Source organism: Psammomys obesus, unplaced genomic scaffold (assembly GCF_907164565.1).
Source record: "Psammomys obesus unplaced genomic scaffold, mPsaObe1.curated_primary_1811, whole genome shotgun sequence".
NCBI lineage: Eukaryota > Metazoa > Chordata > Mammalia > Rodentia > Muridae > Psammomys > Psammomys obesus.
The window spans coordinates 11,753,624-11,781,119 of record NW_026586550.1 but is presented as its reverse complement, the minus strand read 5'-3'; the positions used below and the strand labels follow the sequence as shown (position 1 = coordinate 11,781,119).

General features: G+C 40.6%; 2 protein-coding genes across 3 annotated transcripts in view; one reads left to right on the top strand and one right to left on the bottom strand.

Moving 5' to 3' along the window:
- Braf (B-Raf proto-oncogene, serine/threonine kinase) overlaps positions 1–19,207 on the top strand; it is a 133,166-nt gene extending 113,959 nt beyond the window's left edge. For both annotated transcript variants that reach the window (XM_055602028.1, XM_055602029.1), the window contains 3 exons: positions 6,749–6,883; positions 8,529–8,682; positions 12,315–19,207. In XM_055602028.1, coding sequence (XP_055458003.1) covers positions 6,749–6,883; positions 8,529–8,682; positions 12,315–12,337 — 312 coding nt within the window. In that variant the 3' untranslated portion in view covers positions 12,338–19,207. The remainder of the gene's footprint in view (positions 1–6,748; positions 6,884–8,528; positions 8,683–12,314) is intronic.
- Positions 19,208–21,627: 2,420 nt separating this feature from the next.
- Ndufb2 (NADH:ubiquinone oxidoreductase subunit B2) lies at positions 21,628–26,671 on the bottom strand. Its single transcript, XM_055602151.1, has 4 exons — positions 26,508–26,671; positions 24,463–24,607; positions 22,991–23,083; positions 21,628–21,703 (listed from the first exon to the last, which is right to left on the bottom strand). Exons 1-3 carry the CDS (start codon positions 26,603–26,605, stop codon positions 23,009–23,011), a joined length of 318 nt encoding a protein of 105 aa, XP_055458126.1. The 5' UTR covers positions 26,606–26,671; the 3' UTR covers positions 21,628–21,703; positions 22,991–23,008.
- Between the last annotated feature and the right edge of the window lie 825 nt (positions 26,672–27,496).

Here is a 27,496-nt window from a genome sequence, read left to right as displayed (position 1 = left end):
TGGGGAATCCATTAATTTTCTTCTTATACATGGGAAGTTAGGATAACTGTTTTTTTTTTTTTTTTACTGTGCAGTGTAGATACCATTCATTTGTAATATCAAACTTCCATAGTTTGGGCTGCATGTTTTGCATGCAAACTCAAAGTGGGGTCCAGTAGGGGAATATTGATGCCGTGACAGGCCTTGGCCTCAGTACTTGTATCAACTGGTCATCTTACTCCAAGGGTTTTTTTTTTTTTTTAATCAATTATGAAAATAGGGGATTGGACTAAAAAACTTGCAGTTCTAAAAGTCACAGGGGCTAGGAAAATAGCTCAGTCAGTAAGCACACGAGACTGAGTCCAGATCCCCAGCATTCACGCAAAAGTAATCCTAGCTCTGGGAGACAGAGACAGAAAGATCCCTGCAGTTTGTTGGCCAGCTAGGCTAGCAAAATCATGAGCTTCGGGTTCAATGAAAAACCCTATCTCAAAAAATAGGGTGAAGATCAGCTGAGGGAGACACCTAACATCAGGGGCTGGCTTCCACATGCACACACAGCAGCACGCATGTGCGCATATGCCCACATAAAGATGTAGACTCAAAAGTAGAAATCGGATTGCATCTCGAAATAGTGCTCTTGACTCTCTAAGAGATAACCACCTCTGTTACTTTGTAGAATGTTGGGGTTGGGGGGGTTTTGGTGTGTGTGTTTTTCATTTGTTTTCATTAGTACTGAAAGTCTGAGAAAAATTACTTATTTTTTTTGTTTGTTTGTTTGTTTCAAAAGATTTTTTTTTTTTTTTAAACCAGGCAGTGGTGGTGTATTCCTTTAATCCCAGCACTCGGGAGGCAGAGGCAGGCAGATCTCTGTGAGTTCAAGGCCAGCCTGGTGTACAGAGCAAGTTCCAGGACAACCAGGGATACATAGAGAACCCAAAAGTTTATTTTATTTTATTTTGTAAATGAGTATTTTGAATGCATATATATATATATGTACCATGTGCGTGCCTGATATCCAAGAAGGTAAGAAGAAGGCATCACATACTCTAGAACTGGAGTTATGAATGGTTGTGAGCCACCATGGGTACTGGGAACCATAACCAGGTACTCTATAAGAACAGTAAGTGCTCTTAACCCATTAGTATCTCTCCAGCCCCATTTGTTTGTTTGTTTGTTCGTTTATCAGTCCATTGTTTCTTTCTCTCCCACTGAAGTTTGTCTACCAAGTTAAGATTAATTCTATACTCATTTAAGCTAGATGCATAAGACTGTGTATATTCTCAAGGCTTTTATTTTTTTTTTCTTGAAGCAGAAATTCTCACACTATAGGGATATTACTAATGCATAACAAATCACCCAGAATATACTGGCTTAAAACAAGTTACAGTGCTGGAGAAATGGCTTAGCAGTTAAGAACATTTGATGCTTTTCCAGAGGACCTGAGTTCTGTTCCCAGCTCCCACACTGGATCATTTACAGCTGCTTGTAACTAGTTCCAGGGCATCTGAAGCCCTCGCTCACATGGCATTATATACACACAGACACATAAATTGTAAAATAAATAAATAAATAAATAAATAAAGTAAGGCAAGGTCTTCAATTCTATCACTAGGGAGGCAGAAGCAGATAGATCTCTGTGTGTTTGAGGGCAGATTGGTCTATATAGTGAGTCTTAGGTCAGCCAACACTATACATTGACACTATACATGAGCTTTTCTGTGAGATTTCTCTGGCTGCTAGGTCTCTAATGGCATGATGGCTGGTTCTACGAACAAAATCTCTAGAAACAGGATATAACAAGCCCCCCCCCCCCTTTTTTTGAATGGCATCTCATGTAACATGAGCCTAGACTGGCCTTACACTTCTAGTCCTCCTCCTTCCACTTCTAGAGTGCTGGGGTTACCTGTGTGCTCCACCACACCCGTTGTCTACTCAAATTATTTTAACAAAAATGTTACTAATATTTACCATATGCAAAGCTCTGTGAAATATAAAAGGATTCAGAAATAGAGCAGAGGCAGTACAGGTGATGATGAAAATAAGTATTATGCATGTTCTCTGGTAGTACTGAGGCAGGACCAAAGAGAAGGAGATGCCGAGAGTGCTGAGTATGAACTGAAACAGTCTCAAAATCTGAAGCGAAGGTATTGATTTTGTCACTTTGTGCCCTGTTACTCTTCTGTCCACAAACTGTATTCAGGAATTTCCCTTTCTCTTTCTTGCTGTTTTGCATCATTCAGCTTCCCACTCAGGAGCTAACTGACACCTGCTTTATGCTTTGAACCGGCTAAATTTTGTGGGGCATATATGAATGTGAATTAGCTTCAGTTTTTCCCTCACAGCCCTTCTGAAAGAATTTTGTTTTGTTTTGTTTGTTGTTGTTGTTTTTCGAGACAGGGTTTCTCTGTGTACCCTCAGCTATCCTAGACTTGCTTTGTAGACCAAGTTGAGCTCGAACCTCACATAGATTCACCTGCCTCTGTCTTCCTCAGTGCTAGGATTACAGACATGTGCCACCACTACGGCCTGAAAGATTTTTTTAAAATGTGTACCTCTGCACATTTTTAAGTTGGCATCTAAAATGTTTTCTTACATGTTAAGTAATTGTAAAGAATCTCAATTTCAGTATAATTTGGTTAAGATTTTAAAATACTGTTGGAATTGTATCCAGTAAAATCTAAAAATTGTCACGTTTAAAGATATAAAAGCTCTACGTTGACATGGTTTCATTTTTTTCTGTTCAAGCAATTTGTAGTATTCTCTAACCCTTCACATTAGATTCTGTCCTAATTTAGTATACTTTTGTGCTCTTAAGGCTTCTTTTTATGCATTATGTATCTGCAAGAAAAAAAACAGAAATGCAAGTTTAAATTTTGAGTTCCAAAATCTTATGACTTCAAACTCTGATGAGTTATTTTTATTTATTTACGGGTTGGGTTTTTTGTTTGTTTGATTGGTTTTGTTTGGTTTGTTTTTTGTTTGTTTGTTTGTTTGTTTTTTCCAGACAGGCTATCTCTGTATAGCTTTGTCTATCCTGGAACTAGCTCTGTAGACCAGAGCTAGTTGTGCACAATGCTAAATTCTCCTAGCAGTAATATGCAACAAGAGCATGGAGTACTGTCAGCTAGGAAAGGTCTCTGAACCTTTTGGTTAAGAATTAGTCACATAGACATGGTTGCCTATTTATGGCTGATCTTAGTCTCCAGCTTCTCAAGAAGCAGGATTGATGCTACATAGCCCCAAACTACTCTATATAACATATTGTTGGTAGCCAGTGCTGATCCCAGATAACCCACAGAACATCCTAAGTGAGGGTTAGTGATGGTCTCTCAGGAGCCAAAGGAAAAGGCCAGCCCTTCCTAGGTAGGGGTGTTCCTTTACAGCATTCTGTGTCAATCCATTATGGAACTCATTCCTATGGTATACCAGAATTATATTGTGATTTGTCATTAAAAAGCACTTTAATGATAAGCTGAAAATTCAGTTAACTTTGTTGAAAGCAAAAAATTGAAAACCGAGAAACATGGAAAGGAGTTTGTTAGTTTATTAGAGCCTACTTAGACATATTTGGGAATATCTTCTTGATGTCCCATAATTTTTGAAGCCTGGGATAATGTGTACTAGAGTCCATATTGGTAAAATGTGAAGGCCTTTTATAAAACAGAGGTTAGGTGCAACAGGGAAAAATTTTGACACATACACATAAGTGGTTCTCTGGCAAATGAGTTTTAAGATTTATTGTATTACTGTGTGCACATGCATGCAAGTTCCTACAGAGGCCAGAAGAGGGCATTGAGTTCTTTGGAACCAGAGTAATAGGTGTTTGTGAGCCACCGGATATGAGTGCTGGAGTCTGCACTTATGACCTCTGCAAGAGTGGCAAGTGGCATTAGTTAAGAATAACTCCTGAGAGCTGCAGAGATGGCTCAGAGGTTAAGAGCACTTGCTGCTCTCCCAAAGATTCTAAGTTCAATTCCCAACAACCACATCATGGCTTACAACCATCTATACTGAGGCCTGGTGGCTTCTGCTGGCCTGCAGGCATACATGCAGGCAGAACACTATATATAATAAATAAGTAAATCTTTAAAAAAAAAAAAAAAAAAAAAAAAAAAAAAAAAAAAAAAAAAAAAAAAGAATAACTACTGAGCCGTTTCTGCAGCCCATAGATTTTTTTTTTTTTTTTTTTTTTAAGAAACAGTGCATATGTGGTAGACAGAACCTGTTTTGCAAGGACCACAACCACAAGTTTCATTAGAGAATGTAGATATTGGATAAACATACTAAAATCTGTACACCTGAAGAAGCTAAGCAAGGAGGAGGACCCTGGGTAGGATGATCAATCCTCACTCAAAAAGGCAAACGAGATGGACATCAGAAAAGGGAGAAAACAGAGACAGGATAGGACAAGAGCCTACCACCGAGGGCTTCTGAAAGACTCTACCCACCTGGGTATTGAAGCAGATCCTGAGACTCATAGCCAAACTTTAGGCAGAGTGCAGGAAATCTTATGAAAGAAGGGAGAGATAGAAAGACCTGGAGGGGACAGGAGCTCCACAAGGAGATTAACAGAACCAAAAAATCTAGGCTCAGGGGTCTTTTCTGAGATTGATAGTCCAACCAAGGACATGGAGATAACCTAGAATCCCTGCACAGATGTAGCCCATGGCAGTTCAGTGTCCAAGTGGGCATCCTAGTAAGGGGAACAGGGGCTGTGTCTGACATAAGTCAGTGGCTGGCTCTTTGATCACCTCCCCCTGGGGTGGGGAGCAGACTTACCAGGCCACAGAGGAAGACAATGCAGCCAGTACTGACCCCAGGCTAGGGGTCAAAGGGAAGGGGAGGAAGACATCCCCTGTCAGTGGACTTGGGGAGGGGCATGGGAGGAGATGCAGGAGGGAGGGTGAGATTGGGAGGGAACAAGGAAAGGGGCTACAGCTGTGATACAAAGTGAATAAACTGTGATGAATAAAAAATAGATTATTTTTTAAGTTCCTGACTAGCAAAAAAAAAAAAAAAAAGACATTTACAAATTTTCATAATCAGATAACGTAGTAAATAATCATTACAGGTATTGGTGAAGAGGACATTATTATTTCTAGATGTTGCAGTCTAGAAAAAAGAAAGATATGATGAGCAAGTTAGAGGTCAGTTAGACCTTGGCTTATGCGTATTTCAGATAGCTGGAGAGAGCACAGGAAGGCATTACAAGCAGAACAAGGGGTTGTGGCCATAAAAGTGTTAGAAGTAGATTTGTATTTGCATTGTCTTCTCCCAGTTCTTTGTTGCCACTTGTAGCTATATTATTTTGGGCAAGTCCTTTGGTGTTTGCTTTTTGAGCACTGGGTTCCTAATCTGAAACATGGGATCAGTTCCTACACCTTAGAGAATTCTTTCTAATACCAAAGTAGATAATGTGTATAGTCCCCAAGAGTCCTAAGTTTTTCAGGCTTTGTATACCTTTCATACCTTTTCTAGGAATGTGAGCATATCTGAACTGCTGTCCTGTATGGATGGTAATCCAGGCTGTTTTCAATTGTGAAAACCTCCTCTGTTTTCCATGTTCTTAGTTATTACTTATCACCTGTTGCTCAGAATACTTCCAGATTCTTTTTCTTTAACTTGTATCACAAAGACTACATTGGAATTAAAGCTTTACTACAGGTTAATAAATGGGAGTCATTTTGGCATCAAATATGATATAGCTATCAGATATGACCAGTTATTTTTGGCCTTGGAGACAGAATTTCTCTGAGTAGCCTTGTTCTAGAACTCTGTGTGTCAAACTCACAGAGACCCTGCTGCCTCTGCTTCCGGAGTGCTGGGATTAAACATGGGCCCAGCCCCAGATATGACCGTACGTATAGAAGGGAGTTCACCTGCTTTCCTCATGCTCGCCTCTAAATCCGCCGCTCCTCTCTCTTGGCCCTCTTCCCTGACACACAATACTTTTAACCTAGTTCTGCCCACCCTCAAAAGAGCCAAAAATTTAAAAGTTAAAAGAAATTAGAAAACTCTTAAGTCTATAGTGAAGACAAGCCTGAGATTGTTAGCTTCAACTGTCCTGACCGCCTTTCTTCTGGAGGACGCTCTCCTGCTGCCGCTGGTGTAGCTTAATGACCCGAGAGGCTCTCTGTAACACAAGCATTTAACCACAGCTACCAAGTGACTGCATGATCTGCTCACCTGCTTTGTTCCCTGCCACACTTACAAACCATGTTGCCCGACAACAAATAGTATTCAGTAATTTTTTTTTCCTGTTTTTTGAGTCAGGGTTTCTCTGTGTAACAAAAGCCCTGGCTGTCCTGAACTCACTTTGTAGATCAGGCTGGACTTGAACTCACATAGATCCACCTGCCTCTGCCTCCCAAGTGCTTGGATTAAAGGTGTGCCCCACTATGCCTGGCATGTTCAGTAATCTTTTGTTAAAAAAAAAAAAGTGCTATCTCATCTGCATGTCTTTGAACACTTACCTTTACAGTGAAAACACCACCAGATAAGGAATGACACAAGAGGTATTAATTAATTAGAAGGGCTTTGCCACAGGTGCGGGGTCACAAACCAAGCTTGCATCTTGTTAGAATGGGTTCCAATAGTCTGTGATTGATTAGGAGGCCAGATACTAGCATTGTTTTTTATTTTAGCTTATCAAAGTTTAGAGTACATATCAGAAAGTACAATTGCCATAGGTATAGTTTGTTAAAATTTCATTGCTTATATATTGAGTGTATTAATAACAGTATATGATTTGCCTATTTTTCTTTAGATAATTTTTATGGTGGGACGAGGATACCTATCTCCAGATCTCAGTAAGGTACGGAGTAACTGTCCAAAAGCCATGAAGAGACTAATGGCAGAGTGCCTCAAAAAGAAAAGAGATGAGAGACCACTCTTTCCCCAAGTAAGAAAATATTCATGATACCCCAAAGTACCAACCAACCTTCATCAGCAGCTTTCTAGCATGATGCGGGGACTGGTGAGGTCCAGTTTGGATTCTACAGACCAGATGAGCAAGCAGGGCAATGACTTCGTTAGGACTTTGCATTTGTCCAGCAGTTCTCACACTTTTAAAAATATGTTATGTTATGTTGTGTTGTGTATGGGTGTTTTACTTGCATGTATATGTGCACCACTTGTATGCCTAGTGCTCACTGAGCCTAGAAGAAAGTCAGATCCCCTGGAGCTGTAGCAGCTGGAGCCATTGTAGGTTCTGGGCGCTGAGCATCTCTTCAGCCCTAGTTCTCAAACATTTGGACCTTTCACATATTTTAAAATAGTTAAAGCCAGGCACAGTGGTGCACACCTGTAATCTCAGCACTCTGGAGGCAGAGGAGGGTGAATCTCTGTGGGTTCCAGGCCAGCCTGGTCTACAAAGTGAGTGAGTTAGTGAAAATAACATTTGAGTCTGTAAATAATGAAAAAAGTGAACAAGAAGAGTAGTTTTGATTTCATTTTTTCTAATTGTTTTTATAAAATTAACATACTTAGATTCTCTGTTTTATACTCATTGTGCTTAAGTATCATATACTATGTTGCCTCTTACAGTTTATTTATAAAAATTCAACTTATACTTTTGACCTGGGGTTATTTTTTAATTATTTATTTATTTTTATTTTATGTGCATTGCCAGTTTTGCCTGAATGTATGTCTGTGTGAGGGTGTCAGATCACCTGGATCAGGAGTTAGAGACAGTTGTGAGCTGCCATATGGGTGCTGAGAATTGAACCAGGATCCTCTGGAAGAGTAGCCAGTGCTCTTAACCAATGAGCCATCTCTCCAGCCCCCAACCTGGCATTATTTTTGATGGTAAAATAAACAGATTCTAAGATTTTTGTTTATGCTAGATTTTTAAATTTTTAAGATTTCATATTATATATTTATATATTATTTTACTATATATTATGTGCTATTCATTCTATTGTTTTTGTAATATTTTTTTTTTTTTTTACTTATAACTATATACTATAATAGGTTCTTACGTCAACTGACCTGGGACTCAGTATGTAGCCTGTGATGGCTTAAAATTCATAGATATCTACCTGCCTCTGCCTCAAGAAATGATGGGATTAAAGGTGTATACCACCATACCTAGTTTGGATCTTCTTTAAAAAAATAGTGTGTTTGTACTTGGATGTGTGTATATGCATGTGTGTGAGAGTACCCAGGAAGGATAGAAGGCATTGGATCTCCTAGAGCCAGAGTTTCAGGTTTGTAATTAGTTTTAAATTTTTACCTACCATTCATTTCAAGGCTGGCACATGACCTAAAATACAAGCAAACACTAACTGTAAGTGGCTTTACTCATTCATGTGTGTATATTAAAACCTGTGTTACTGTGCTAGCTTTTTTTGACTTTTATGCTGATGGGAAAGTACTGGTTTCTCTTTGTTCATTAATTATAATGAAAACAGTATAAAATCTCAGGTAAAAATCTCATAAGTATGATGAGCTCTTAAATTTTTATTTTTAAGATTTTTATTCTATGTTCTGCTTTTTCTTGTTTTCTGTGTTGTTCCCCTCCCCTACCCCTTCCTCCTTTCTTACAGATTCTCGCCTCTATTGAGCTGCTGGCCCGCTCATTGCCAAAAATTCACCGCAGTGCATCAGAACCGTCCTTGAATCGGGCTGGTTTCCAAACAGAAGATTTTAGTCTGTATGCTTGTGCTTCTCCGAAAACACCCATCCAAGCAGGGGGATATGGTGCGTTTCCAGTCCACTGAAACAAACTAAATAAGTGAGACATTGAAGTAAGGTAGCAATAAAAACAAATGAATAGTTTCTTTATAGTTAAACCAACTAGAATAGTCTGTTATTTACAGGTGAGCCAAAGAGTGTTTGTGTTTAAAAACTTAGGCATTGCTTTCCAAATCTTAAAATCATACTGAACATTGATTTTCAACATCAGTATGTTAAAATGGACAAACAGAGGCTTTACTTCCTATTCTGTATTTGTTCTTGGTTATTCCATTTATTAGACCCCAGGCTTCTCTGTTTGCTCATGCAGCTTTTGTTATTAACTGTCACTTGTCATAAGGACTCCAGAGGAAGGCATCCCCCTGCAGATTCACAGGTGGGCAGTACACAGGGGACTAGCCTCTGTTAGCTGTGCAAACTGACAGTAATAGAACCAAAGAATCCTGAATCTAAGTCTTTATATTTTCCTATAGCTGTTTCTTTTTACAATTTAGAAAATGTCGAAGTCCTTTATTCCTTGAAGCAATATATAATTTTTTTAAATGAATTGTGGATATGTGTAGCCAAAAATATCACAGTGGCACATTTGACATAGGTAAAATGACTTGACTTTGGTTTTAGTGAAGAAGTACAAATTAAGGTGTCATACCTGTGTAACAGTCAAATTTCTTTGCAGACGTCTTGCTTTTTATTCTCACTCCCTTCCCCAAAAGAAAACTTTGAAAAATTCTGAGGAACTTTAGGGTTATTTGTTTGTCTGTTTGTTTGTTGTTTGTTTTGTTTTTTAAGTAGTTGGCTGCCAAACAACCAAGTTATGGCTTTCTGAGTCATTGTATTGGGTAATACTTACCTTTTTGATATATGTTACAACAGTCAGTGGTCACTTAGCATTGTACCTCATAAACTTTCTTCCTGATGTTCTTTGTCCAGCAATATCCCCCCCTATGAACCCATGATGAGTGCCTGATGCTCTCTTCTTGCATTCCACAGTGTGAAGTACTTCTAATGTTTACATTTTTTATGTATAGAAATGAGTTTAATGTAACCGTGATGGAGTATAATTTTCCTGTGACTTGGAGAGACTCTAAAAGCAGAAAAGTGGAATCATTGTGGTCTTTAAAAAAAAAAAAAATCCTGCCATCTCTACTTCATAGTCATCTAGAGACAAAGCCTATTGATACTCAGTTACTCGATTTAGACTTGTGATAATGCTTAAATACAGCCCAATGCAAAAATTACGCAACAGACATATCATATTTGCGTACATGTCATCCTCCTTTGAAAACAATAAAGCAGAAAATTGGGAAAACTTTAAATGATAATTGAGTTTGTAAGTACCACAGATGAACTTTTGAAATGCTTTCCTTACTTTCCTTGTTAGATTTCATATAAGGAAACTGCCTATTAAATTATTATAACTTACCTTTTGTCCCTCACTTGGATAAGTTAAGAATGTCATCATAATTTTATATACTGATTCATGATTCTAAAATAAGAGAACATTTCTTTTATTAAAAAAAAAAAAAAAGCTAGGTGGTAGTAGTGCACACCTTTAATCCTAGCACTCAGGGAGGCAGGGGCAGGTGGATCTCTGTGAGTTCAAGACCAGGCTGGTCTACAGAGTGAGTTTTGGGACAGCCAAGGCTACCCAAAGAAACCCTTTCTCAAAACAAACAAACAAACAAAAAAGCCAGTGCAGTGGAATTCAAAGGATCACAAGTTCAGGCAGGCCTGAGCTACATAAAGACCCTGTCTCAGAAAACTTAGGACCGGGGATATAGCTCAGTGGTAGATTACTTTATAGAATGTACAAGTGTTTGTATACTGTTTGATCACCAGCATGGGAAAAGGAAATGAGAAAAAAAAAAGAGAGATAAAACAATGTAATATATTATAAACCATCAAAACTCATGATTTCTAGATCTTTGGTAACAAAAAGATGAGTTTATTGGTAGGTGGTGTTGTATGTAGCTAACAGAATTTGTACAAAATTTACCTGGTCCATAGAGCACTCAAACATTTTAAGCATATAAAACATGGTATATAGAAATTTTTTTTTGTAATGGAGGCTTTCTGTAATCTCCCAGCATACCTGTTTATTAGTGTGTTCCTTTCCTTCCTTGTTCACGGTCTTTCTCCTCAGCACTGCCATGCCCCATATTCTGCCATCTTCATTTGACTCACTCACACTCCATTTTTTTCCTTCCTTCCTTCTTTTCTCCTTTCTTTATTAGCTAGTCAGCATTTGCATTTCTAAGCTCTCTCTGCTGCTCAGAAAATCATGTGCTGTCCCATAGATATTCAAGCATTCCCCCACAGGTTGGATAGTAATTAATTTGAGCCACATTTGGCCCACTGGGGTGTGTAGGTAACAGATTCAGAGAAATAGGATGCACCAGAATCACTTTCCCTTTCTGTGTATTTTTGTTAGTGGTGCTTTTTGATGTTGTTTTGTTTGTTTTGCCAAGTATTCTAGTTTGTTTGGTTTTTTCCATAAAGGATTATACCCTAATGTTTTGTTCTAGGCCTTTTTAATTTTTTTTAAGTTGTGTGATTTTGGGCAAGTTTCCTGACCATTCTGGACTCCAACTTGTTCATCTGTAAAACAGATTCACTTTACAGCCCAGACTGGCCTGGGACTTTTCCTACCACCACCTGCCAAGTGCTGGGAATACAAGTGTGAGTCACAGTGCCTAGCTTCCTAAGTTACTCATTAAGAAGAATTCTTGATGGAAAGAGCATGACTGTAGCCTAGTTAGTTGTATTCAGGTTAGGAAAGCAAACCTTAATTATTAAAACTTAGAGAGCTGAGAGAGATGGTAGTCCTGTAATGCCGCATGAGGAGGGGAAGACAAGAGGATGGCAAGGTCAAGACCACCTTGCTAATCTTCTCAGCATATAAATCTTAGGATTCAGTCCGCCAGTCATTAGCAATCTGCTGTGTATGAGACATGCCAGCATTCCCTAGCAACCAGTCCTAATATTTCTTGGAAGGCAGAAGCAGTCAGAGCTCTGTAGTTCAAGGACAGCCTGGTCTACAAAGCAAGTCCAGGACAGCCAGGGCTCTGTTCCATAGAGCAGTCCTGTCTCAAAAAAGAAAAAAGAGAGGGGGAAAAAAAAAAAGCCAAGTATCTGGGGCCGGCACAATCAATGAGGGCTGTGGTGGCGCATGCCTTTAATCCCAGAAGCCAGCCTGGTCTACAGAGAAAGTTCCAGGACATCCAGGACAGAGAAACCCTGTCTCCAAAACCAAACAAACAAAATCATATATATATATGATTTTGCCAGGCAAGGTAGCAACACACCTGTAATCCCTTTGCTGAGGAGGCAAAGTAAGTAGGAAGATCACTGTGTGTTTGAGGCTGTGAATTTGAGGCTCGAGCTGCAGCATGATAACCAGCTGTAAAATTCCCTGCAGCCTTTTATTTTCTTGATAGAGTTGAACTGTTCTTCAGTGTCATGCACATATACTTGTAGTCTTTTGTGGATTTCAATGACTTGAGGTTTAAACTGATTATGTTACAAGGTTTGTAATATATTTAACTAGTCACCTTTCAGTGAGATTCAAATAAGGCTTTTCTGTCTTGAAGTTCTTTTGAGATAACTTTTTAAAATCAGCTCTTGTCCTCCCTCTACAGGAGAATTTGCAGCCTTCAAGTAGCCACTCCATCATGGCAGCATCTACTCTTTATTTCTTAAGTCTTGTGTTCATACAGTTTGTTAACATCAAAACAGTTCTGTTCCTCAAATCTTTTTTTTAAAGATACAAAATTTTCAATGCATAAGCTCGTGTGGAACAGAATGGAATTTCCTATTCAACAAAAGAGGAAAGAATGTTTTAGGAACCAGAATTCTCTGCTGCCCGTGTTTCTTCTTCAACACAAATATCATGTGCATACAAGTCTGCCCATTCCCAGGAAGAAAGAGGAGAGACCCTGAATTCTGCCCTTTTGGTGGTCAGGCATGATGGAAAGAATTTCTGCTACAGCTTGGGAAATTTGCTATGGAAAGTCTGCCAGTCAACTTCACCCTTCTAACCACCAGATCAGTTTGTGGCTGGTCATCTGAGGGGTGATTTCAATCACCAAGCATCGTTCTTGCCTGTTCTGGGATTATGTTGTGGAGCACTTTCCCTATCCACCACTGTTAATTCCTGAGGGGTGGAGTAAATGCAGCATACCCCTTGTCCTCAACCAGTGTTATCACAGTAAAGTTCTTTCAATTTAAGTGGAGGGTGAGAGGTGAGGAGAGACTGCGTTGGGGGCAGAGAAAAGGGGATGCTGCATCTTCTTCCTCACCTCCAGCTCTCTCACCTCAGGTTGCCTTGCTCACTGGGCTCTGCCTAACCACTTGGGCTGGTCAGTGCTGGCACACATTGCCTTCTTTTCTCATTGGGTCCAGCAATGGAGGTGAGGGTTGGGGAATTGTTTCCTCCACAATGTAGCAAATTCTCAGGAAAATACAGTCCATATCTTCCTCTCAGTTCTTCCAGTCACCAAATAACTTATGTGGCTGCTTTGTCCAGGACATAAAATGCCATGGACAGCATCTAATTAAGAGCCTACAAAACTGCTTACTGACAGTTTTGAATGTGAGAAATTTGTGTAATTTAGATGTAAGGTACAGGTTTTAATTTCTGAGTTTCTTCTATTTTTATTTTAAAAAAGAAAATTTTCAGGTTAATTGGAATAAACGAATACTTCCCATAAGAACATATATCCTGAAAATTATATTTTTGTTAACTGTAAACGACTTTTAAAGAATGGTTATTATCCTTTTCTCTGCCTGCAATCATGGGAAATCTAACATAATAACAGTTATTTATACTTTTTAAATTAATGGTACTTGCTGGATCCACACTAACATCTTTGCTAACAATCCCATTGTTTCTTCCAACTTAACTCCTACACTACAGCCTACATCCTCTTTCTAGTCTTTTATCTATAATATGCAACCTAAAATAAAAGTGGTGGTGTCTCCAGTCATTCTCCTTCTTCCTTTTTTCCCCAAGCCTGGTTTTCAAAAGGTTGGGTAACTTGGTAGCTGAGTTCCCCTGGTAGAAATAGAACTATTAGGAATATTGAAGTTGTAGGAAAGTGTGAGGCCTATCACCAGTTTTGATAGACCCTAAGTCTTATTTTTGCACAAATCAAAACTACAACCTAGTCACAGCTTCCCTTGGCCTTTATTTAAAGGTAATATAAAATTACCATAGTAGCAAAGAAAGTGACTGAATGTATTCTTGGCCAGTATCCCTCTTACCCAGGAATCTTGAATCTCCAGGATTTAGGAATGCAAATTAAGGAGATATACTTAGCAACTACATTATAGCCAAGAACTTTAAAAATACTATGAAATCTAAAATAAAGTAGAATTTTAAATTTCAAATTATAACTGATCCCACTATATATTTAAGCCTACTCACAGCAGTTAAGAGATTTTTTTCTTTCCTAAACTGTCTGTCATCGATGGGTGGTGGTAGTGCACGCCTTTAATGCAAGCAACTCGGGAGGCAGAGGCAGATGGATCTCTATGAGTTCAGGGCCCACCTGGTCCATAGAGCTAGTTGCAGGACAGCCAGTGTTAGACAAAAAACAAAAAACAAAAAAAATCTGTCATCAAAGCAAGGCCTACTGAAAACTTTATAAATTCCCAGTAAGTTGGAAAATATTCTAGTTACTAATTAGGAACAGTGTGTAGGACATTGTCTTAAAATTTTTAGAAACTGAAAAGATAAAAATGATTCATGCTTGATATGTGGCACATTGAAAGGCATTATTACCCTTTTAAATGCTTATTAACATGGCTTTGTTTTCCTTACTTAGAATTAGCAAGGAAGCCAGACTTTGTCCCTATATGCACATTAGGTCCTGCTGAGAGTTAGCGCCCTCAAGGCATGCCTTGCTGCAGGGCCACCTCAGTCCTGGAGGATGAAGCCAGCACTTAAGGAGGGAAACTTAGCATGTGAGCGGTGGAGACAAAACTCAAAAGGACAGACTTCTTCCTCTCATTTTAACATAGGTTGCTATCTCACTTGAAAAGGGAAAGTAGATTTGATAGTAAATAAAGCTGTGCCCAGAAACCAGGCTCAGGGTGTTGAGAGAAAATTTTTTTAATAGAGTATAAAATATAGAAATATTTAAACCTTCCTTCTTATTTTCTATCAAATAGCTTTTTTTTTTTCCTTATCGTTTACAAACAACATAAGTTTTGTGGGTTTTTTCCTTTTTTTTTTTAATGTTTAGACTTCAGATGATCTTGTTGAGCTCCTAAGAAAACTCAAGGAAGTCCTTGTTTGTGCAGAGCACTTTATGAGTACCTGTGTAGACGGCATGTGGCTGCTTCACTCCCGTAAGGCTGGAGCGTGCCTCCTGGCATCTGTTTTGTTTTGCTTAGGAGTGAAGTCTTTAAATGGTTTGAGATCAACTATAGAGAATTGTTTTTAAATATGTAGTACTCCTGATGGTCTTTCTCACTGTTAAGCTATACGACCCAAACTTTTGCCATTGAGATATTACTAACCTCAAAATGTATATAAGGAGTTTGTGAATAGAATATCCAATGTGATCATTTGTACTTATATGCGTCTTCAATGAAGATTCTGTGTAACAGTCAGATTCCGGTTCCTGAACAGCCCATCTCTAACTATATTTGAGGTCGGGGAGGGCATAATGAGGCATCCTAAAAGATAGTCTGATATAAACTGTATGCTAGATTTATGCTAGTATGGGAGAAAGCGTTACGTAAAGACCTAATTCAAGACTAGAGCACTGTCAACCAGAAACCTTGTAAATACTTCCTGTCTTGGTGCAGCTCCACTCCTTATGATGTCTTGTACCTGTCAGGCACTGTTAGAGCTGCTGTGTGTCCCTCTTCAGATCTCATCTGTCCCTACTGCACACCCACCTCCCAGCCTCCTGCAAACCTCAGCATCTAGCTTTAGTTGGAAACAGTTCAGGGTTCAGGTGACCTCTTCAAAAAAACTACCTCCTCAGAATGAGGTATGAATAGTTATTTATTTTAAAGTATGAAAAGTGAGGAGCTCTAGAACATGAAGATGTAGGATTTTAACTTTTATGTGTACTTGTAGTTGAGCACTCATTTTGTCCTAAAGGGCATTATACATTTAAACAGTGATACTGTTTTAAAATGTTTTTTAAGGTGTAGCTCAGAGTATCTGTTACTGGAATTGGTGCCAGTCTGTTTAATATATTTCAGAATTGTAACTAAGTCGGTCGCATGAAGTTAAATAGTTATGGTAACACTTTGATAACCATGATATAATTCTACTTTTCAGTAGTAGGCTTGGCAAAACAGTACACCTTCATAGTGAGTTGGCCACAGCTTTGTCACATGCACAGATACTCATCTAAGGAGACTGCCCAGCTAAGAGGGTAGAAGGATACCCTTTTTTCTAAGATTCTCTTCTTTGTCCAAGTTGGCCTTGTTAGTGCTAGAATGTCAGCACCTTGGCCAGCAGATGTCAACTAATAAGCTATTTGGAAAAGCACAGGCAGAGATGGAAGGTTCACTGTGAGTAGACAGCGGGTAGCTTCCAGGAGAGAGACGGTGCAAGGAGGCTCTAAAAAAATACCTTGATAATTTGCCAAATGATCTTACTGTGCCTTCATGATGCAATAAAAAAGCTAACATTTTAGCAGAAATCAGTGATTTATGAAGAGAACGGCAAGTCTGGTTTAACTCCGCTGTGATAATATTTTTTAGAGTGCAATTTAGACTGTGAAGATAAATGCACTAACGAGTTTATAGCCAAAATCACATTAAAAAATAAGAAAATGGTAAATTTTCAGTAACAAAATTATTTTTTTAAAGCACATTATCCCTAGTATAGCCAGAAATATTTACCACATAGAGCAACTAGGTTGAAAATACAGTTCAGTGACATTTCTAGAGAAACTTTTTCTACTCCCTTAGGCTCTTCAAAGCATGGAACTTTTATACTAAATGTTTGACATTTTAAGATACTGCTGTAGTTTAGTGTTGAAGTAGTGTGTGCTGGGCAGCAATCATATACTAACTCAGTGAGAAAAAACAAATTGTAGATTTGATTTGTTTCCAGAGAAATGCTGCCAACCTAGACACTGAGTTTTCAGAGTTTAAAGTGTAAATTTGCCTCCCAAGACCTGTTTGCAAGTGAAGTTGGCTAGTGCTACTGACTGCTCTGGTGCATGGTGGTAGACAGAGGGCTGCCTCTGAAGTGTGTTTTTATAAAGGGACATTGGAAGTGAAGACCTGACCGGTGTGTATAAGCTGGACACCTATGCTGTGGCAATTGCATCTTTCCTCACCATCCCCAAGAAACTCAGTGTACTTTCCCCACTGTGTCCCAGTTGTTGACTCAGAAACTGAGGTGAATGACTGATGCTCGAAGGGACTGAAATGGTCAGTGTATTTGTGGTCCACATGGCCAGCTCTGGTAAAGCTGAAGATGCTGGCCAGATGGATATTGTATCAGCTCACTGGACAATAACTTCAGTAGTTTTAGATAACTTACTTTACTTCCATTTGGGCAGAGACGTTTAAATTAAAATTTAGTCCTAATTTTTATCATTTGAAAGGAAAAATTAACAGTTCCTATGAGGTACTTTTGAGGTAGAATCTGAAGTCCTAATTTTATTTTCTAATGGAGTTTGCAGCGAGGGCCTGTATGCACTAGGCAGGGGTTCTACCACTGAGCCACATTTCCCAGCATGTAAAATGTTAACACTTAACACTTACACACACACACACACACATCTTGTTACCACCTTAGTAAAGTGATAAAGGTGGACCCTTTATTTTAGTCTCCACAAGTCTAGCTGTCCCCTTTATTGATTGCTCCATCAGTATCACTAAACTGTTTACTTTTATTTAGCTGTTTTGACTAATTGCAGTGATATAACCAGTTGTGCATGAGGACAACAGCCAGTGTGTTGTTTTTTTGTGGTGCATTTTTTGTAAAGAATTCTGTAGATTGAAGTGCTCTTTGGAAACAGAACTGAAATATATTTGTTCTTGTTAGTATCAAAAAACATTTTGTGCAAATCATTTGCTTTTCCTGGCAGGCTGACTACATTATCCAACACCCATGATTGCTGATTACCATCAACAGTGTACACACGGGAGACAGAGGGAAAGCATGGAAGGGTGTGCTTACAGAGCTGGAATGTGGGTTAGGAGTGAGTTACTTAGTCCTTTTTTGCCTTGAAAATTTCTGTTGTTTTGAGATGTTTGAACCCATATGTGTTTGGCTGGGCTATGAGTTACATAGGAAGAAACTGCAAACTAGCATAAGCAAACAAAGCTCACAGACTAGACACAAATGGGGGGGGAAAAGGGACCAAAATGAGGTGGGATGACACTTAAATGTAGGGCTTATGAAAAAAGTAAGGGTGGAAGATGAACTACAATCACCTGAAATACATGTAAGAGTGCAATAAGTGTGCTTCTTATCTAAGCTGTGAACTTTTTTAAATCATTCCTTTCTAATACATTCATGTATGTTCCATTGCTGACTAAAACCAGCTGTGTGAACATCTGCCTTTTTTTCATGTTAGTTACCAATATAAGTGGCTAACCTTGATGTCTTATTTATCTTCGTGTTGTATTAGTTTACATACCAGGTATGTGTCTGTATACTGTACTCTTCTCCCTTTATTTGAAAACTTTTCACTGGGTCATTTCCTTTGGCCATCCTACAATACAGCTTTGGTTTGGCTTCCCCGTCACCCTATTTGAAGGACTGTGTCCCAGTAGCAGAATACCCCCATTGTCGGGTGTACTTCTGATCCTTTGCGTCTACAGCACTTGCCTCTCCTAAGATAGTGATACAACCAACTGATTGGGGATGGACTTCACCATTCATCATGTCTCTTCGATTCTATTTAATAGACCACTCTTTGGCTTTAGACCAGGAAAAAGGAGACAACTCTAGCCATCTACCAAGCCTCACCCTCAAAGGTCATACATACTTCTTGGTCTGAGGACAAGTCTCCAATAAGGGAGAGGGGAGGGAAATGTTTCATGTTTGAACTGCAGTGAAGTACGGCTCCTGTTTCACCACCTGAACCTATGGCAACTCATACACATTCCTCTGTCTATAACTGCCAAAGGTTTGGGTTTATGTCACTTCAGTTCCACTCAAGCACTGAAAAGGTTCTCATGGAGTCTGGGGTGTGCCCAGTGAAAAGATGGGGACTTTTTCATTATCCACAGACCTCTCTCTACCTGCTTTGCAAAAATTATAATGGAGTAACTATTTTTAAAGCTTATTTTTCAATTCATAAGAAAAAGACATTTATTTTCAATCAAATGGATGATGTCTCCCTCTTATCCCTTATTCCTTAATGTTTGCTTGAATTTTTTTTTTCTTACCTATACCTACTTCCTAATTATTTAGTTATTTTTCCTGCTCAGGTCCCTTCATTTGTACTTTGGAGTTTTTCTCATGTAAATTTGTATAATGGAAAATATTGTTCAGTTTGGATAGAAAGCATGGAGAATTAAATAAAAAAGATAGCTGAAAATCAAATTGAAGAAATTTATTTCTGTGTAAAGTTATTTAAAAACTGTATTATAAAAAAGCCCCCCCCCCCAAATAAAAAAGTGCTATGTAATTGATGTGAATATGCGAATACTGCTATAATAAAGATTGACTGCATGGAGAAACCTTAAGATTCTTTTTCTAGCACTGACATCCAATAATAGTAGTCACTGGCTGTTAACAGTCATTTCCAGGCTAAACACTTCAATAATTCTGATGGCTGCTTGATGGGTAGAAGTTAAAGTTGGCCAGATTCCTGCATGGTCTAGCCACCTTGAGAGTCTTTTTATCGAGTTTCAGTGAAGACCCTCAAATATTTAACAGTTTTGTGACCTTATGCATCTTTGGTTTAAAGTGACCATTCTCAATGTAACCACACAGTTTAAGGTCTAATTTCAAATTTTGAAGCAAAATGATGTGTAGAAGTCATCTCAGAACTTGGGGGGGGAGGGGGGCGTGGACAAACAAACAAACCTGTATCTGGCCTGTGCTATAATTTGCTATTCATTCCCATTATGTTACCATCGAACAAATGCTACACTTAATGTTTCTTTGGGACCCTCTGCTACTTAAATGCTTTCTCACATTCTATACAGCCATGTAGAAGGCATTTCTTTGAGCAGGTTGGGAGTTTTCAACATGGAAATGAGGATTCCAACACTTTTAAAGAAAAGAATATAAAGTTAGCTGTTAAGCAACTCTTTGCTTGTAAGGAAAAGAACTAGTGGAATTATCCTGCTTAAACTCCATGTTGTAGACTCTATTCTAAGCAGCTTTACTGACCTAAGGAGTGAGTGGATACAGGCCTTTGTATTGATTAAGCTGGTCCCTCACACAGAGGGGAAGACACAGCCCCATGGACATGCTCCCAGTGCCACAGGTGGGACCGCTGTGGCTGCCAGTGAGGAAAGGAGCTGTTCCACTTGTTTTAGCCTCTGCTGCTACAGTGATCTCTGTGGCAAGGCAGTAGATAACTGTTAGAGGAAACCCTGTTATGCTACAAGTTGGTCGGGGATACTTAATGACAAACCCAAGTTTACAACCATTACCATCTAGTCCTGTCCTCTCTCAAGCAGAACCTGATGTCCCTTTAGACCTTGGTGAGTCATCTTGTTCCTAAACTCACTTTCTATAGACCCTACTTAGCAAAGCTAAACCACCATTAGGTATGGTCTCCACAGACAGTGTTTGAATGCTTGGCCCTTAAGGAGTGGCACTATTAGGGGTGGCGATGTTAGAGGAAGTGTGTCACTCTGGGGTCGGGCTTTGAGGTCTATGCAAAAGCAACACTCAGTGAGGCACTCCGCCTCCTGCTGCCTACGGATCAAGATGCAGAACTCTCAGCTCCTCCAGCACCATATCTGCTTGTACGCTGCTGTGTTCCCTACCCTGATGATAGTGGATTAAACCACTGAAACTAAGCCAGCCCCAATGAAATATAATTGCCTTGGGAGCTGGAGAGGTGACTCAGCGGTTAAGAGCACTGACTGTTCTTCCAAAGGTCCTGAGTTCTATGCCCAGCAACCACATGGTGGCTCATAACCATCTATAATGAGATCTGGTGCCCTCTTCTGACCTGCTGGCATATGTACATGCAGAATACTGTATAAATAATAAATCTTTTTTAAAAAATTGCCTTGGTCATGGTGTTCGTTCACAGCTCTGAGCAAATGTGATTACTGACTTGTCATTTTCTTCTTAAAGTCAAAACAAAATCCTGAGCTAGGTCTCACTCTGTACCCCAGGCTGTCTTCCAACGATCCTCTGGCCTCACTCTCCACAGGCTAAAATTACAGGTGTGCAACCCCCTGTCCCCAACCTCTAATCAAGGCCAAAACCGTCAAAAACCTAATGAGTAGTCCTCAAGCTACAATACCAGACTTTTCTCTGTGGATGGAGGAAAATTCTTTGTCATATGTGATATCATGTCATTTGTGATATGACACCACACAAAGTGAAAAAGTATTTTGGAGCAAATTTTTGGGAAAAATAGAAAATCTTACCCTTATTCCCATTACTAAGAAATTCCTAGTCAGGTGTGGTTTGAGTCCTACAAGAGGCCATAAAAAAGTCTACAAGAGATGGAAACAGTGGACTCTCCTGACCCTTAACCAAACAATCAAGCTGCAGCAGCTACATGGTCATATCTCCTGTGAGCCAACATGTGACTAAGGCATGAGCTAAGTAGGAGAGATGGTACTTATATTATGTATAAGCTTTGGAGTCACACATACCCTAACCACTCACCAGTGTGTGATGCTAAGCAAGACACTTTCTCCTTGTTCCTTGGTAGCCTCAAAGAAAGAGCAACTAACTACATCATAGGGAACCCAAGAGGATCAGCTGTAAGGGGACAAACAACTTAGCCCAGCAAGCAGAGTAGGAAATGAAGGACAGTGGTCATCAGAAAATTTTTGGCAAGCCATTTTAATTTACAACTTCTAATATGAAGTCTGTGATTTCTGGAAACATCTCACCTGGCTCCTGTAGGAAAAGAAAATCAAGTTAAGAACTACTATATTTACTAGTCCAAATCCATAATCTTGCTTAGCTAATTATTCAAGCATTTTTTCGAGCCCTGAGTAGCCTCTCTACTCCATTCATCTTCACATTTGAACAGTGAGAGTAGGGCATGCTTTTACAGCTACATACCATAAACTACTGTAACTCACCACTATGTTCCAGAAACAAGCACAGACTGGTTTTTGTTGGCTTGGTTTTCTTTTTGAAGACAGTTTCTCTGTGTACCCCTGACTGTCCTGGAACTCACTCTGCAGACTGGTGGGAACTCAAATATCCACCTGCCTCTGCCTCCCAGTGGCTGCTGGACCACCCAGCTGTTTTTTGAGGCAGGATCTTATCTAGCTCAGGCTGGCCCCAACTCCCTCTGCAGTGTTGTTTGATCCTCTTGCTTCCACCTCCCAAGTGCTGGAATTACAGGAATGGACCAACAAGCCAGGCCTTTCTGTTTGTTGCACTTTATTTCGTGCTGGCAACTGAACCCAGGGCCCTGCCTGAGCAGAATTCACCTGTCTTCTTCCATGGGTGGATAGCACCCAAAAACTGTAACCTAACTTTAAAAATACTTTTTGTTTTTAATATACAATGAAAAGAAAATAAAAGATGGCACAGGCTAGCAAATGGCACACAGCTAGGCAGAAATGGACGATGTGCTTCATGCTGTTAGGATATGCTTAAGGCCATAAAGAGTTTAAAACAAGTCAGAATTTAAAAAGACCTTAGCCAGGCACAGTGGCACATGCCTGAAATCTCAGCACTCAGAGAGGCAGGTGGATCTCTCTGAGTTCGAGGACAGCCTAGTCTACAAAGTGAGTCCAAGACAGCCAAGGCTACACTGAGAAAACCTGTCTCAAAAAAAAAAAAAAACACCAAAATAAAGCTGGGGGTTGGTGTCACATGCCTTTAATCCCAGCACTTGGGAGGCAGAGGGATCTCTGTGAGTTCAAGGCCAGCTTGGTCTACAGGGTGAACTCCCGGGCAGCCAGGCTGTTACACAGAGAAACCCTGTCCTCAAAAAATAAAAATAGACAAATAGAAACAAGACCTTAGTGTGTGAAGAGATGGCTCCACAGTCAAGAGCACTGGCTGCTCTTCTAGACCTAGGTGCAATTCCCAGCATCCACATAACTAACTATACTCCAGTCCCAGAGCATTTGGCTCCCTCATATAGACGACATACATGCAGGGAAAACATCAATGCACATAAAATAAGTGAATCTTTAAAACAAAAAGACTTTAGGGCAAACCTACTTGTACTTGTTTACTCTTTTAGTCTTCATCATCAGGAGGGATGCCTAATTCTTCATCTGTCCACTGTGAAGGATCTGGATATGGAAAGTGACCCTGTGACAATCAATCAATCAGAAAAAAAGTCAAGAGTTCATACCCATAAATGCAACTAATGAAGTTTCAAAATAAATCTTGAAACAAGAATAAACTGTAATTACTACAGCCAGTACCTGCCATACATAGATGAGAACTGGTCATTCCTTAACCATTCAGTAATTCAAACCCATTCCCATCCACTCATTACATACAATGGCTTGACTTTTTTAGAGGTAGAAACCTAAGCCATTAAGTATGTTTATGATGGAGTGAAGGAAGAAGTGGAGGCCACAGATGTCATATCTACTTATCTCCGCAATATCTCACTGTGTTGGCAAAGCAAATGTTTAAAAAAAAAAAAAAAACTTCACTCCTGCCTTGAGATTTGGGAGCCTCAAGTGGAGGCAGTCTCCTCAGTCCTGACCTAGAGACCTGTCTGTACTGCCTACAGCCTAATACACCTGACCTATAATGAAATAGACTGTCCCAGCAGGAAATGTGCAGCCAAGCAGCAAGGACACAGAGAAAATGCTAAGAGGACAGAAGAAGAGCACCCTACCAGCTCTGACCTGTAAAACCTTGTGTACTGTTTTTGTTTACATTTCCTTTTTAATGCACAGCTCATCCCAGACGGTCAGAGGACCGTCAGTTTGTGGGAGTCTGTTCTCTTTGCAGTTCCGGGAATGGAGCTCAGGTTGTCACGCTTGACCAAGGTGCTTTTACTTGCTGAGCCATATTGCCAGCTGAAGACTGGAGTCCTAGGGGACTCTTGTTAGACACATGCTCACCCATCAACCTCAAGATTTCAAGGTCTTAAGGAGGTAATTTCTTAGAAAACAAGAGTCTATGTAAATGTGACAAGCAAAAGAATAACAAAGTCACCAATAACTCTCCTTCTCAAGACAAATTCACTTCTATCTAGTACACCCAATTCTGGTTGCTCTAGGCCTCAGGACAGACTAGAGGATGTTAAAAGAACTTAATGCTGGCTATGGTGGTGCCTCCTTAGTGCTTAAAAGGCAGGGATAGGAGGACTGGAAATTAAGGGCCACTCCTACCTATACGGAAAGTGAGGACAGCCTGGGCTACATAATACCTATCTGAAACAAAAAATTTAAGTGTGAAACAACCCACAAATGAAGACAAATGTAATTTAATGATCATAAAAGAATTATTTCTAGTCCCACTTTTCCACATGGCAACCTAATATGAACCACAAATCACAGATCCCCGAAATGTACATCATGTATGTAGATCCAAAAGTGACAAGCTTACTGAGGTAACAACACGGTGTTAAGGGGATATAACTGGACAACATCGCTAAACACAGGCCAAGTACCCATGCATCTCCCCTTCTCTGCTCTCAAAGCAGGACTAGACCATTCTTCTGTACTTACCAGCACAGAATCCGAGTCATGCCAAAAGCGCCAGAGAATCCAGAACCACATGAGGGAGCTTAAGAACTCACCCTGGATCACCTGGGACCGGGTAAGTTGGGGGAACTCCCTGTACCGTGGCTGAATATGCACATCGCCGCCAGCACTAGGAGACAAAGCAATATAGAAAATGGCTTCTTACTCTATTTTCAGAGCAGGAAGTCATCTCAACTTTCAGTAGCATCCTTAAAACTGAAACATCCTTAAAACTCCTCTCCAAAATACAGACTGGCAGGCTCTCACTTCCTTTACATGCTGGTTTTTCATTTAGCTTGCTTTAAACACAGGAAGAGGAAAACTGGTTGAATAGACAAGAGGCCAATGTTATCGTTTCATTTAGTGAATAGTCACCATTCTGCACCAGAAATATTAGTGATGATTACGGAGTGCTGCCCCAGAAGTTTTATCTGAGTGTCTGTGAACCTGATGTAGTTATCAACTTACTCTGCTCAGGCAGTGTGCATCCTGGGCCCTGGTACAGTCTTCATCCAAAGGCTATCTTACAGAAACTAAGCACTGCTTAGTCTCTAGTCCCTCATTTGGCCAGAAAGGGAACTTGGGAGCATCTTTTTTGAAACTCTAATACCCCTGAACAAAGCAGAGAGCTTCAACAATAAGACTGAATAAAATGAGCTGGTGTCGCCAGGCAGTGGTGGCCTTTAATACCAACACTTGGGTGGCAGGTGGATCTCAGTTTGAGGCCAGCCTGGTCTATAAAGGTGAGTCCAGGAGAGCCAAGGCTCCACACAAAGAAACCCTGTCTCCAGAAAAAAAAAAAAAAAAAAAATCAGCTGATGTTATTTAGCCGTTTATTGGCAAATTGTGGCATACACTCTGTAAGGGCTATACTTACTCAACTGGGACTCTGATAAGTATAGGTACGGGTTGACTGATTTAAATGATAAAATTTATACTTAATGAGGATATTTATATGACCTATTCTGCAACAAAACATACGCCAATACGCAGCATCAGATATTAAAAAATATTAGAGTGTGCCTATATAAAATATGGTCTACAATTTCAGCCCAGCATAGCAAAAATTTCCTATAGGTTCATATAAACTTTGTTAAACAGCACTATTCCTATGGTTCTTCCCTACCTCTGCCTTCTTTTTCTCCTAGCAGAACACCAAGAGTCTTGCTCTATCCCTCTCTACCTCATTCCCTTGAGATGGAATCTCCCACTGAACCCGGGGCTGGGATGGGGGCTGGGACGGTGTTTGTCGAGAGGGGAGAGAGGGAGAGGGAGAGAGAGAGAGAGAGAAGAAAAAAGAGGAAGAAAGAAAGAGAAAGAAAGAAGACAGTCAGACCAAACTGAGACCGAGTCTTAAAATTTTCCGGTGGCGAGAAGGAAAAAATGAATAAGAAACAGCCTCCAATTTAGGCCTTAAAGTGCCAAATTTAAACACCGGCGTGGGGGCGCGTGTCTTTGATCCAGTACTCCGGAGGCAAAGGCAGGAAGGATTTCTATGAGTTCGAGGCCAGTATGATCTAAAGTTCTACGCTAGTCAAGGCTACATAGTGAGGCTCCAAAAAAGTGTCAAAATTTAAAAGCAAAATAACAAACTTAACCACCTAAAGGTCTCCCGTGGGTGCCCAGGTCAATTAGGGGAAATCCTCTGCCCTCCCAGGCACTCCCTGACCCGAACCATCTAAAACATTCTTCTCAAAAGCCATCTTCAACCGTCTCCAAGCGCTCCTGGCCTCCACTCGCCAGTATGGGAAGACTCAGCAAGGGAACAGTGCGCTGCTGGGTTCTCATCACTCAGGTCCTAGTTAACGCCTCTCTCTGGCATTCCTGCGCTAACCCATCACCTCTACCCCACTGATTCGGCTAAAGCCACCGGCTCGGACCAGGGGGACTACAATACCCAGCATGCCTGCCCCCCTGCGGCAGCGTACGGCTCACGCACCCGCCCGGGCGCCTGCCTCAAGGTGACGGCGTCCGAACAGCACGGCTGGCTGTTCGAGCCGGCCGAGCCTTGGCTCCCACCCGACACTCACTGACGGACTCCACCGTCTCCAATCGCCCGCGCGCGGCAGCCCCGGAGCAGGCGGCCTCCGACACGACCGAAAGGTGCCAGCCGCGTCAGTGCAGACATACTAGCCGAGCACTGAGAGCACGTCCCCAGCTCGCCCACCCCGATGCGTCACTTCCCCGAGTCCCGCCCCGTGACGTCACTGCGCCGCGCGTCTCTGCTGGGGCCGGTGGTAGGCCACAAGGGACAGGTTCAGGCCACTTGGCGGACTTTGGAGGCCCCCGGACTAACGAGCAGATAGGCCATTCTTCGCGAGGACCTCGGGCTGTCTCGTGATGCAGCCTGCAAGGTGCTTCTGGCCGCCCTTGCTGCTGCGCCCCGCTTTAGCTCCTTTGCTTTCATGCTTGTTTCTGCCGCTGCGGGTCCTGTGCTAATGGCCTAAGTCCTTTCTGAACCATGCGATGCTAGCCGGCAGCCGGAATGTTAAATCCGGTGGAGTCAGAATCACCTGAGGAACCCAACGCTGTACACTCAGGAAAGTAGGGCCAGGAATATGGGTGAAAGTTCCTAAGGCCTTGATCCTTAGCCAGCACCGGGTTCTTAGTTTTGTCTGTTGGTGTCGATATTATTGTAATAAGCAAGGACGAGGAGAAGAGGGCCGCAGGGTTAAGACGAGTGACCTCCAAGATGCCAGCAAATCTGAGAACTGACCTCAGTCATAATAATGTGCTCGCAGTGGGATCAGTAGCACAAACAAACACATTTCGAACAATGTGTAGAAACACGTAGACCCACAGATGGGCTCAGCCTTCTTTTGCTGGGCTGGGGAACATGAGTTTTCGAGCTCATTCCCATAAACAAGACATGCATTTCTGTTCTGAGTTACCAAGTCTATATATAGGATAGCCTGCTGTCGTCTCTCTGAGTAACTTTAATTCTTTCACTTTTCTTTTCCTTCAAGAAACAAAGGATCCCCTTGCTATTAAAATAATCCTTCCTCAGCCTGTTTTATTC